Consider the following 13,344-nt stretch of genomic DNA (forward strand, 5'->3'; position numbering starts at 1 on the left):
AGCAGTGTTATGAGAGCAGGAGAGGCAGCAGGTTTAGGGAAAGCCATGTTAAGATCTTTTCCCTGATGGGTAACTTCTCACTAACTCTTGACAACAGAGCAAATTTTGTTGAGTTTTGTTTCCAACCTTGTCATGCATAATTTAAATAATTATCTCATTCTGACCACTTCAGAACACATTTTAGTGCTTCTTTATGTCTCCTCTTCCTTTTTGCTGTTTAAGATAAAATCATTGTTTGAAACTAATCAGGTTTTGAGATCCAGTTTTCCTAGTTACTGAGTCCATACATTAGCACGGTCATGAACCCCCAACTTTTTTTGGTTCCTATAGCATCACATCAATTACTTTCTTGCAAATCAGCAAAGCTGCCTGAGTCACAATGTCTTTTCTTCACATGGCCTTCATGTCATATCCAGATAAATTGATCAGCACCTTGTCAGTAGAGCTTAAAAAATGTATTCAGTACTGACTAGCTGAATGCCCTAAGCTCTAACGGCAAGGATGAAAGAATACTTGAGCTCCCATACCCCCACCAGAGTCATACATATTCTATTGACATTGGCAGCACCTTCACAGTAAATCAGTTCTGTGTTCTTTCCTCGGGTTTCAATGATAAATTCTCTTGCCTTTCACGCCCCCTTCTTACTTTGGTCCTCTAAGGAAATTCTGGTTTTCTTCTCCTGGCTGGAGGAAGTGGAGAAGTAGTTGTTTCCTTATCCATTGATACTGTGCTCCCAACACTAGCTTTTTTTGACTGAAGAAATAAAAATACTGTAGATACACAAGAATGGCCTTCAGATTGGGGAAAAATCAACTTATATCCCCATTCTAAAAAAGGGAAATGCTAAAGGGTGCTCAAACATTCATACAGTGGCACTTATTTCACATGGCAAGTAAAGTAATGCTCAAGATCCTGCGAGGTAGACTCCAGCAATACATGGAGTGAGAGCTACCAGATGTACAAGCTGGGTTTAGAAAAGGCAGAGGAACAAAGACCAAATTGCCAATATCCGCTGGATAATGGAGAAAGGCAGGGAGTCTCAGAAAAACATCTATTTCTGTTTTATTGACTATTCTAAAGCCTTTGACTGTGTGGATCATAATAAATTGTGGCAAGTTCTTGGTGGTATGGGGATACCAAGCCACCTTGTCTGTCTCCTGAAGAATCTGTATAACAACAAAGTAGCAACAGTAAGAACAGACCATGGAACAACAGACTGGTTCAAGATTGGGAAAGGAGTACGGCAGAGCTGCATACTCCCACCAACCTATTCAACTTGTATGCAGAACACATCATGTGACATGTGGGGCTTGACGATTACAAGGCTGGAGTTAATATTGCTGGAAGAAACATTAACAACCTTAGATGTGCAGATGATACCACTTTGATGGCCGAAAGCAAGGAGGAGTTGAGGAGCTTCTATTCTCCTCCCCCAATATTTGGGCTATTCTCAGTAGGAGGACGAGACAGGCAATAGCTGAGAGCACTCCAGAGGGCTCTCAGCCACTGCATGTCTTCCTCCGGTTGTTCTTGCAGCATAAGGACAGGGCTGCTCGCACTGGGCGGAGGGCAAGAGGGCTCTCAGCGGCTGCATGCCTTTCTCCGCCGTCCTTTCTGCATAAGGATGCAGCGGGGTCACCGTGTACTTATGCCAAGAGGACAGGGAGAATGAGGAGAGCCTGAGGTTAGTGGCCAGGGTACCGTATCCGGCCCCCAGGTCTTAGTTTGCTCATGCTGTCCTAGTCCAACATTCAATTCACTGAATTGCAATATGGAACAGCAAAACCGTATCCCTTCCTAAAGTAAGTCTCTTAGTGATAATCCATGCAAAAAGAAAAAATGGAGAGATGGAACTAATCTAATGATTATGAGATTATTGTGGCTGAACAGAGGTGCAATGTTTGAAAGGCATGAGATAGAGTTGAGATAGATGGTAAAATGGGTGTGATACATTTAGTGGTTAAGCTGTTTTCTATGATAATGCTATGGTTCCCATGTTGGAAAAGGCTAGCTTGTTTTTAAAAATAATTACCCAGTGACATTGTCTCATCATACTAGTGGATTTCAGCTCATTAGTTGGCACAGTCCTTGTTAATGACAGAATTCTTGCCCTTTGTTTTTAACCTTAAGAGTTCAGCAGCCAGAGAGCAAACAAAAACGAGCTCAAGAATTTAACCCTTTTAAAACTTATTTTTGGATATTTAGAAATGTCAACCTAAAACATTGCCATGGAATTCCCATTTAAACACCTCTGTCATCTCGCTTCCTTCTTTGCTTTTTCTCAAATAATTATGGCATATTATTCCAGAATTTGGGAAAGTTGGAGATGCCCATTCTCATAATCCCTGATGATTTTTTTCTTCTCCTTATGGGAACTACCACTTCCCCTACGCTTGTTTTTAAAAGGGGCTTAAACGGGAATGCATGATCATCTTGCTTATTCCTTCTTTTTTTTGCTACTTGTTTTTCTCATGGCTCTTCCTTCTCTCTACCCAGTCTTCAACGGATCCAGCAAATCTGCAAAAGAGAGAGAACATGTCCATAAACACAAAGTCAAAGAGACGACGCCAGCCAAGGAGAGGAACAGCGAACACAGGTCGGAAAGTCGGAAGGACCAGGCTGCTGCTAATCACCATTCGTCAACGGGCTTCTCCACGAAAGGGCTCACTAACAACCACCACAACCATCATCGATCGGCTCAGGACTTAAGGAAACAGGTAGAATATGGGATACCATTTGGGAAACTGTGCAGGTTTATTGTAAGGTTTTTTTATATATATATTGAGGGAATATTGTGAATTTTTCAAAGTGTAGCATGAAGGAATTAGGACTGGCTTTTTCTGAGCAGATGAATAATGGAGTGAAGTTGTATGCAGATTAAAAGGGATATTCTCTAGCACCTTATTATTTTGGCTCTGTTGCTCATAGGTTCTGCCTGGCATGAGTCACTTTAAAAAATCTGTCTGGTTGGTCGTATGTGTGGCTTCACCCGTCTTTGTCTTTTTGTGGGTTGTAATAACTCAGTCCCGAAATACCTTTTTCATATGTTAGCTTTTTGTGGGACAGATTCTTTTTTCTTGACACACACAGGAAGAAGGAATACAATTATCAACTCTGATAATTGTATTGTTTCATTTATAACCCTAGTTCCTAGCAAAAAACCAAGGATGTAATTGTTAATTCAAACTCAATTTGCCAGTTTATTTTTAATGTAGTGAGGAGAACTATGTGCTGTTAGTTGTTGGATACCTCAGAGTTAAAAGATCTGTGTCTATATAATGCCCTCTCCTGCCTATTGTTGTGCTCTAGTATCAGTTAATTTATTTCTCTTTCTGTAGTCGTGATTCTTAGATATAGTGCCAGAAATCTCTCTAGTTCCTCTATGAAACAATAGAGCCTAAAGCAAGACTTTATTTGGCTGATCTTTATTCAGCTGGAAAAGGATTGGGAAAACCTGAATGCTTTTGGCTGGCTGCCGACTGGCACTCCTAGAGGTAACTTCCCCATCCATATTTAGCAATTAGCCAGGGGCTTTTGGCTGTCATTTGCCAGTAAGTATTGTCTTTGTAAATGTAGCTCTACATAGGTGTTCTTAAGGCCCTGCATGAGTACAGGTGCATTTGTTTGGATTTCAGGTGTGGATTATATTTCTTTGTTTCGCAAAGGAAGCTGGAAATGCATGTGTCTCCCCTGTCCCCCTCTACATTGTGGCTTTATTTCAGAACTTCCTGTTCTGACCAAATTTGGAAAATTCAGCTTAATGGCTGTTAACAAACCAGGATAGTAGGTTAGAATCAGAGTTGTTTATTAACTACTGATAATCTTTTGTTAACAGTCAGTTTATTAGCAAACATTAATCTAGAGTTCCCCAAATAGGGTATAACAGAAAATCCTCACTTAATGCATGCCAAAAAACGAGGCACTTAAGCAAGAGCTGTGATGGAAGAATAGAGCTGAGATGAAAGGGAAAGGAAAGCATGGATGTTCAGTGCTACACTCATTCCTGATTTCATAATCCATAGTTTATGAAGCTGGTGAATATTGCACCAATTCTGTCCTCTATTCAAGTTCTTTAAAAGCATGTACAGAAACCGAATTTCATGTGATAAGGAGGACAAATTTTGGTACTATTGTGTGAAAATGAAATGTGTCTTTGAATCTGAGAGTGACCCCGGGGTGGGGTGGGGGTGGGGGAAACAAGAAATAGAGTAATTATTTTGTGATTAGAATTTTTGCAGTGTGTAACAGATGATAAACTCTAATGACAGATCACTGTTACTTATTTTTACGATTAAATTGACTTCTTTCTGTTGCGCCCAGTGTAAGCACTGCCTCGGGATGGAACTCTGACTCGCTCTAGAACCGCTGTGGTGATCCATTATATTAGGCTGCTCACGAAAGTTGTGTGTTTTTGATTAATGGGGGGAGATGTGTCAACAGTAGAAAGGTAAGAAACCGCCTACCACGATTACTTTTGCTTTCTCTAGTTCTGGATTACATCGCAAACTCTTGCAAAGCAATTGTAAGCAAAAGGTATTCCTTTTTTAAACAGTGCAGAATCTAGAATCTATTTAGCATTACACTATGTAACACGATTTTTGTTCCTGGGTTATAAATGTCATTTCCTAATTGGTTCTATCAAAAAAACACGGGGACAACGTGTATTAAACTTCAGAAACACAAAAGCCACCAGCAAAATTCAGCACAAATTTAGCCCTTCTCTGCTGGGAAACTCTGTTGGGAATCAGACCTACAAATCAAGAATACGCAGTGTGTTTTCAGATAGTAAGGTGTGCTCTATCAGAAGACTGGGAAAAAGTATTATAGCATATATGTACCTATCTGGTTTAGTACTTGGCTCAGAAGGATCTCGATGGAGGTGTTACTAAAAAGACTTTTAACATAACTAACTAGTTATGGTAGGCTGCAGTTTCTGAAATTCTCCACACAATATCAGAGGTTTCTATCTTGGCAGTTTTCATTCTGATTTAAAGCTGCCCAAGCTCAGTCTGTGGAAGAGAAAGGGGGGTCCTCAAGGGACTAAACTCATCAACATCCCTCAACACCATACTTTTTAAAGAAATGATCCCCAGCACAATTGTTAGCTCAGATATATATCTTGGAGGCAGGTTCTTCCTAACTTGCTGCCCCAAAACAGCCTCATAGTATTAAGAAATGTTAACCAGAACACCAGTTCTGGTGCCAAGAAATGGCAGCATGAAACCCTAATGAACTGCTCCTGTTCAGAAGGCATTCCTGAGGATTCTGACTGTCTTTGAGACTCCTATAGCTTTGCAATATGTTTTGCCACAAGTTTGTTAAGAGAGAAGCAAGATTTTTAAAGGGGAAAAATAAATAGTACCAAGGTCTCTCTATTAGAGATGTTTAGAGAGCTATAGGTTATTCAGCTGAAATAGATATACTGTATATACTTGAGTATAAGAAGACCCGAATATAAGCCGAGGCACCTAATTTTCCCACAAAGAACTTGGAAAGCATATAGACTCCAGTAAAAGCCGAGGGTGGAAAATGCTGGAGGTATTGGTAAATTTCAACATAAAAATAGATACCAATAAAATTACATTAATTGAGGCATCAGTAAGTTAAATGTTTTTGAATCTATATAAATAAAATGTACTGTTTGTTTGTGAGATTAACATAACTCAAAAACCACTGGACGAATTGACAGCAAATACAGCTATCAGGCCAGCAAGTGACCATCACTCATAAAAACACTGAAAACACAGCAGAAGAGACTTAAAAAGCCAAAAAACAAAAATACATTGCAACGCATGCGCAAAACTACATATATACACAAACACACATATACACAAATACACACACACACATATACACAGCCTGAGCCACAGCAACGGGTGGCAGAGACGTCTAGTATTTTCGTAAAACTGTAATTTAAGATAAGACTGTCCATGTGATAATAAGAGTAAAATAATAAATATAATAAAAATAATAATAGAGTAATAAATGTAATAAAAGAATACTAGAATAAAATAATGTAAATGTAATAATCACAATAATAATAGAGTAAAATAATACATGTAATAATAGCAACAATAGAGTAAAATAATGTAAATGTTAATAATAATAGAGTAAAATAATACATGTAAAATAATAATAAATATTACTACAACAACAGAGTAAAATAATAAATAACTTTGACTCAAGTATAAGCTGGGCTGAAAAACTCGGTAGCTCATTTCATAACACCTCTTATTCAGCACATTTTCTCATGTTTCCAGGTGAGCTGTTTGACATTGTACGACTATTTCTGCTCTTATTTTATTTGTCTGTGCATTGCCCATGTGGTAAAATAAGATGCAGAAGTGGTGGGAAAACATTAGGAGGGTTCTGGGTTGGAAGTAGAAAACATCTCCTATTTCCCTGTAATATTGTATAAAGGTGGCAAGGAAATTGTAGCATTAAAAAAGCTTCGTTGGAAGGCATTCCTTGTCTCTTCGTTTGACCTCATTTTCCCAGAGTTCCTCAGAAGCCCTTTTGCAGTTCAGTGCCTTTGTCTCGTCTTCTTCTTTTGCCTCTGAAGCTTTTACTGGTGTTTTGGCGTAATGTTTCTCTCCCATCCATTAAGGAAGGAAAAATGGAAGACCCACACAATATCACAGTATGGTGCTGGGAGCCCTCTGTCTTGAAGGAGCCCAGAGTTGCTCCTTTCCTTGGAGTCTCTTTGCAGCCAACCATCTCTTTCCTTGAGCCAGATGCACCACACTCCAACACTGCTAAATTCTCTGCTGCTCTTTCTTCCCTGACCTTTCTCTTCAACTCCTTACCTGTCTGTCTGTTCTTGTGTCAGCCTCTGGGTCAGAAATAGTGCCACTCCAGTGTTCTTCACAGCTGCTTAGCAACACTGACTCTTCAGTGTCAAATGCTTTTGTAGGTTTCTTAAGAAGGTTTGTCTTGGGGCCATTGTACAACAATCCCCTGCATCTGTGAAAGCCTGATACCAATCACAGTTCATTAGTGGGTTAACCCCTTACGTTCTTCAACTGCCTCAGTCCTCTAAAAGGCAACTGGTTTCTAGGTCTAGGAGAATATTACTTTACTTGCAGGTGGTTAAATTTGGAGTAGAAAAAAATCATAAACATTTTTTAAAAGTAAGCTTGGAATAGATTATATATCTTTTTAAATTTTTTGGAAGGATTTGGTTTTGTCTTCCATTCTGGAACTGATATGCTATAAAATCTGCCCGATGAGTTCTTGTCCTATTTTTGTGAACCTCAGATAGTACCACATGAACGTAGGCTGCAGTTGATGCTGTAAAAAAAATCTCACAATTGTTTATGAAAGATAGCAAGATTAAGGTTGCTATTCAAAACGTGTACATCTCATATCAGGCTTTGTTCAGTCAGAAGGTCGAGGATAGCTGTAGTTTCTCTCCTGCACCCGTGCTACTTTCCTCATTTGAAGAATCTGAGAGTTTATGAACAGGATCCACTATCTGTGGGTGCTTCCACACATACTTAAAACTTGCACCAAAATGGGTTAAAGTAACCTGCTTTGGTATGAGTCCTAGTCCCTATCCTGCAACCCAAACCTGGCTTTCCCCAGGGGAGGGGGGGTGAGTCAAATTGAGATGGCATGAAGCCACCCCGAAGCCCCCCATTGGGGTCCCCAAACTTGCTTGAGAGGCCTGCTGGCAGCACTGATCTCTCCCAACATTCCTCCTGGAATGAAAAAATGACTTGTCAGGAGTTGTGGGGAGGGGTTTCCAAGGAAGTGGGGGGTTCCCAAATGGGAGTCTGGGGAGGAGGGGGTGGGCTCCATCCCATTCCTCCAGGCTTTTCAAAGCTCGAAGAAGCAGGACGGCTGTGAGGACTCACCCCTGGGTTGCGGAAGCAGTTCCAGGAATCAGTCCCCACAGACCCAGCACCTCTGTAGACTCGGCTCTTTCATAAGATCCGGATATAATTGGGCCTTTAATTAATATGGAGTAAGCCAGAGAAAGCCCGGTTTGCTCCACATTAATTCACTTTTTCCGGAGGCATTGTTTGGACACCTCCGGTAAAATTGAGACAGGTCCCGTGTTTTGGGCCTGTCTGGAAGATTCATATCACCGATGTTTCAGGGTTCTGGTTTCCTTGAAGAACCCCAATGTATAGAAGAGTCCTAGGTGGAAGACCACAAGAGCTGTCCATCCAACCCTCTGCAGGAATACATGTTATATTCGCCAAATCACTCTTCATGGTAAAAGAGAGATTGAAAGAGTGCATATGTTGGAAATCCTTTTGCTATTGTGATGGAAAAGGAAGAATATAAAGTGGTGTAAAAATAAAGAACTAAGAAAAATAATAAAGTATTGCAAAGTAATATCTCACTGATGACCTTCCCTTCTCCTCTGCATGCTTGTATTTTGCTGTGTCTGTTGTATGCTATTGTTGTAACAAGCATTTTATCCCATGAATGCATTTGAAACCAAAAACACTGCATTTTAGAGGTGGTCTGACAGTATGCTTCAATCACTGCTACCTTTGGCAAATATTACTGGCATTGATGTTATAATGTGTAGTTTCTCATCAGCTGACAAGCATGATTTTATACATTTACATTGTACGCTTTGTGTGTGTTGAGTGTTCTGTGTTGTCGCATTGCATCTGTATCCAGGTTATGCTTATTTCCTACTGTGTAAAATGGCAAGGGTTTGTGTGTGTATATTTATGTGTACAGAGTTTCTGTGTGTTTCATTATTTCAACAAGTGTGTGACTCTGCAATACTTAGCATTAGGGAGTTGCAAGAGATGAATGAGGCGGAAGCTGCGGTTCTTACAAAATTGGGGAAATTAAGTAATTTTCTTGGACTCCAAATATCCCTATCTGCCTGATCGGTTTCAATAACAAACTTTCTGGCATCCTTCTCAGGAGCTTTATAGCTTGGAATACAGGAGAAAATATGACACTCTTGCTAGCATATACTTATCTCTCATTTTGCCAAGTACAATTGCACGTAGGTAACCATGTAGTGTAGCTTTACTTGCTGAAAAAAGCAACACCCTTTTCCAAAGAAAATGTAGGTTTAAAGTTTAGAGATGTAAATTACTCCTCAGTTGCTACAGAGTAGGGTGAAATTTAGTGAACGTAGTTTCGGGGGTACTACAGAGGTGGACACACAGCTGTCTCTGCTATCTATCTTCCTGCTGCTGAAGCTTTTAGAAGCACACTCGCATGTTCAGCTTTTTACGTTACTGACAAATGAATCTTGTGTTGTCGAAGACTTTCATGGCCAGAATCACTGGGTTCCTGTGAGTTTTCCGGGCTATGAATCTTATGAATCATTTCCAACTAATGAATCTTAGTTGAAAAATTAGACTATGCTTACTGTTGTACCATTCTGCTTGTCAGAATATCTCCAGCTTTGCTGTGAAGAGTGGCTGGGCAGTTAAAGAACATGATTCTGAAGCATTTAAGGGACTGAACAGCTGTCTTTGGGATAATTTTATATGCTGGATTCTAGAAGTTAAACCCCTAGTAAATTTAGCAATAGCAACTAAACATTCAAACCCATGCACCCACCTCCTACCTGTACCAAAGCAATTATAACATTAAGAGGTGACAGTAAGATCTAGAAAGGGGTGGTGCACCGCCCTTTGCTTTCTGCCCTTGCTTGGAGTGTAAATATCGCAAACACTCTCTCCCTTGTGCTTATTTAAGTACGTAGAGGTAATCATATTTTTGTTCCCCTGAAACTATTATTTATTCTTTGGCTTGCCCAAGCTCCATAGATTTTGCAGAGTGTTAGTGAAGCACAAAAGACATTACATAGTTAAGAAATGTTGAGGGCAATTCAACAAAATTTAATTGCAACGATCTCCCATTAAAATCAGTTGAGTGACTTATCGCCTATTTTTAGTGGAGATTAGTGATTATTTTGATGCATTGTGAACAGAGTATAAAAGTGAAACTGCCTGGATATCAAACTCCTTGGGGAGAAATAATAGTAGCATCTGCACATGTCATAACTATTGAACAATTAGGTTTTATTGAATAATATGTATCTACTGTAAAACAAACAATGTACAGAAATGTATTAGACTACGATAAAATAAATTTTAAAAAAGGAAAAAAAACTATTGAACAATTATGCAATAGATAATTTTAATATTTTGCCTCCTGACCGTGAGATCACTCTTGAGGCTGGGTCCTTCAGAGCCAGGCTAATCTTTTGGGTGCATATTGGATAGACAAGCAGGTGTCCCTGTGATTGGGTATGCTATTATGTGCCTATTTTGAAATTGTGATAGAGGATGCAATTGAGATTATGGGATATTTCAGCAATTTTCCATGGAATTGGAAGTAATAGGTGTAACATAGATTGGGGTTGGGAAGTGGAGCTTGGGCTGGGAAAGGTTGTTTAGGTCAGCAAAGGTGGAAAAGTGACACTAAGCCTCTTCAAATCTTCCTTATGAATATTACCTTACTATGAACAAAAAGGAGTAAAAGCACCACTCAGAATCAACAATGCTGTATGAACAGTATGAAATGAGTCTTTTTGGGTTTTCTATCCATTTTAAAAAATAATAATGCATTTTACTTTGTGACATTGAGATGATATATAGAGTCATATGCTACAACTTAATACAGTGTTCCCTCGCTACTTCGCGGTTCGCTTTCCACAGACTCACGGTTTTGCAGGGAAGGAGGAGGGGGGAAAGGAGGAGGAGGGCTTCCTTCCTTTCCTTCCTTCCCCGAGCGAGCGGGGAAGGAGGAGAGGGAAGAGGAGGAGGGCTTGCTTCCTTTCCTTCCTTCCCCGAGCGAGCGGGGAAGGAGGAGGGGAGGGAGAAAGAGTAGCATCTCTACTTCGCTAATTTTCACTTCTCGCGAGTGGTCCTGGAACGTAACACCTGTGATAAGTGAGGGAACACTGTATAGAGATGTGAGGTGCATATTTTTTTCCCCTCCGAGGCTTAGAAGATTGAACCAATCAAGGCTTGTGTGAATTTTTATTAATTGATGTTTCCTTTTTTCTTTCTCCTTCCTCCTGCTCTCCGACTTACCTGGTTTCCCCAGGTTTCAAAGGTCAATGGTATCACTCGATTGTCATCTGTGAGTGCAAACACAGCCAGTGCCAAAAAGATGAGAGAAGTCAGACCTTCACCGTCCAAAACTGTGAAGTACACTGCAACAGTGACAAAGGGAACTGTCACATACACCAAAGCCAAGAAAGAACTGGTCAAGGAAACCAAACTAAATCACCACAAACCCAGTTCACCTGTCAACCACACAATCTCAGGGAAAACGGAAAGTAGCAATGCAAAAACCCGTAAACAGGTGCTATCCCTTGGAGCAGCCAAGCCTAACAACACCGCTGTCAACGGTGTCAAAGTCAATGGCAAGTTGAACCAAAAGACATGCACTAAGGAGGTGGGGAGGCAGTTGAGGGAGGGACTCCGTAATTCGAAAAGGAGGCTGGAAGAGGCAAACCATATAGACAAAATACAGTCGCCGACCAAGAAGTTAAAGGGGGCAGCCAGTGTGACTGAAGCCCCAAGTAAAAAGGCCCCTGCAGAGAAACCTTTGCTGAATGGCCACGTGAAAAAGCCTGGGAGCCAGGAAGTACCACAGAAAAGCCTGGAAAGAAATAGGCCGAAAAGAGCTGCTGCTGCTGCTGCTGCGGGGAAGAACACGCCAGAGAAACAAGCACATAGCAAAACTGAAAATGCCTCCTGTGAAAATAATTATTCTACCTCTCAAACGGAGACCTTGCACAAGCCACACGACTCGACGGGGAAGCCCGAGAAGGGTAGCATCAAGTCTGGGTGGGCCATGATGGAGGACATTCCTGTCCTCAGGCCTTCCCCAAAGGAGTTCCATGACCCGTTGATATACATCGAGTCAGTCCGTCCTCAGGTTGAGAAGTATGGGATGTGCAGGGTGGTCCCTCCTCTCGACTGGAGACCTGAGTGTAAGCTGAATGAGGAAATGCGGTTTGTGACCCAGATTCAGCACATCCATAAACTCAGCAAGCGCTGGGGACCCAATGTGCAGCGGCTGGCCTGTATCAAGAAGCACCTCAAATCTCAGGGCATTACGATGGACGAGCTTCCACTCATAGGTTAGTGCTTTGTTTACATGGATCTCTACTTGGCTTTTCAATGAGAGTGCATTCTTTGAATATATATTTATTTTCAGGTGGCCTGGAGTCTTGTGAAATGGCAGGAAACCTGATTTCCTGGACAATTCATAGACAGTATAGATGGATTCAGGGGTGTTTCTATAGTATTGCTCCATTGAGATGAATTAATTTTTCACTCATTACAGTGCAATTTCCTTCTATTTGCACTAGAGCAAAAGCACCATCTGTACTCAAGAGTTTAAGACCAAAGAAAAAGAGGTAATCAGATACATATTTTAGTGAAGCATCGTCTGTTTTCTTTACATTAGGATTTTTAGGGATTTTCCAAGAGTGCATGCAACTCTTTAAAAATTACCTGTGTCCTTTTCTTTAATCCATCAATTTTTTGATGAATTTAAAAAATGGATAATTTTCCATTCTTTTTCAACCATTTTTCATTCTCTTTCAACCATCCATTCCATGCTTTTCCTTGGACTGATTTATGCTTAAATATTTGTGTGGCCGAAATTACAAATTTTCAACCATCCACAAGCTTTCGAATAATAAGCACTAACATGCAGATTGTTACAAAATGAGGGTTTCATTAACTCTCTCAGCAGGTGGTTGCAAAGACCTGTACCCATATTGTGTGTGATTATTGAAGTAAATTGGTTGTTTTTCTGATCTACCATCAAATGTGATGCACATGACAGTGTGTAGCATCCTATTTGGTGGAAGTCACATTAAAACACCATTTAGTCTTTAGAAAAAGGTATTTTTTTTCTATTGCTGTGTTGTATGTTGTAAAACAGTGATACATTTGCTTGAATCACTATTATAGTAGCAAGATTGAATAAGATTGATTTGTGGAGATCAACTGTAATGGGTGAGATGAAATTTTAATCAGTATTGCTAAGAGTTACAAAGCATTTTGTTTTGTGTTTAAGGGTGAGGTCTGGCAATTAAAAAAGAAAATATTAAAATATGACCTTCTAGAAGTAAGAAGGAGCTTTGTAAAATCACATGCCAAATTGCAGAAATAGTAAATTGTATTTTGCAGTTTCCAAAGGATTTCAGCACAATGGTGATACAAAAAGCATTTATTATTATTTTTTATTTTTTCATGATAATAAAAATGCACAATTTTCCCTTTTGGGGGGGGGGGGAGGACCGAGATATATGTTTTGCATTTGAATGTAATCAAGAAACCAATTTGTTACTTGATAAATGGTCACTGTGAAATGCTTTAGCTGGTGGATCA

The 13,344-nt window shown here is 40.1% G+C and overlaps 1 protein-coding gene across 1 annotated transcript in view; it reads left to right on the forward strand.

The window, feature by feature from the left end:
• Positions 1-13,344, forward strand: part of JARID2 (jumonji and AT-rich interaction domain containing 2) — a 257,357-nt gene that overhangs the window by 204,865 nt on the left and 39,148 nt on the right. Inside the window, exons 6-7 of the mRNA XM_060774854.2 lie at positions 2,498-2,718; positions 11,039-12,083. Coding sequence (XP_060630837.2) covers positions 2,498-2,718; positions 11,039-12,083 — 1,266 coding nt within the window. The remainder of the gene's footprint in view (positions 1-2,497; positions 2,719-11,038; positions 12,084-13,344) is intronic.

This window comes from Anolis sagrei, chromosome 4 (assembly GCF_037176765.1).
Source record: "Anolis sagrei isolate rAnoSag1 chromosome 4, rAnoSag1.mat, whole genome shotgun sequence".
Lineage (NCBI taxonomy): Eukaryota > Metazoa > Chordata > Lepidosauria > Squamata > Dactyloidae > Anolis > Anolis sagrei.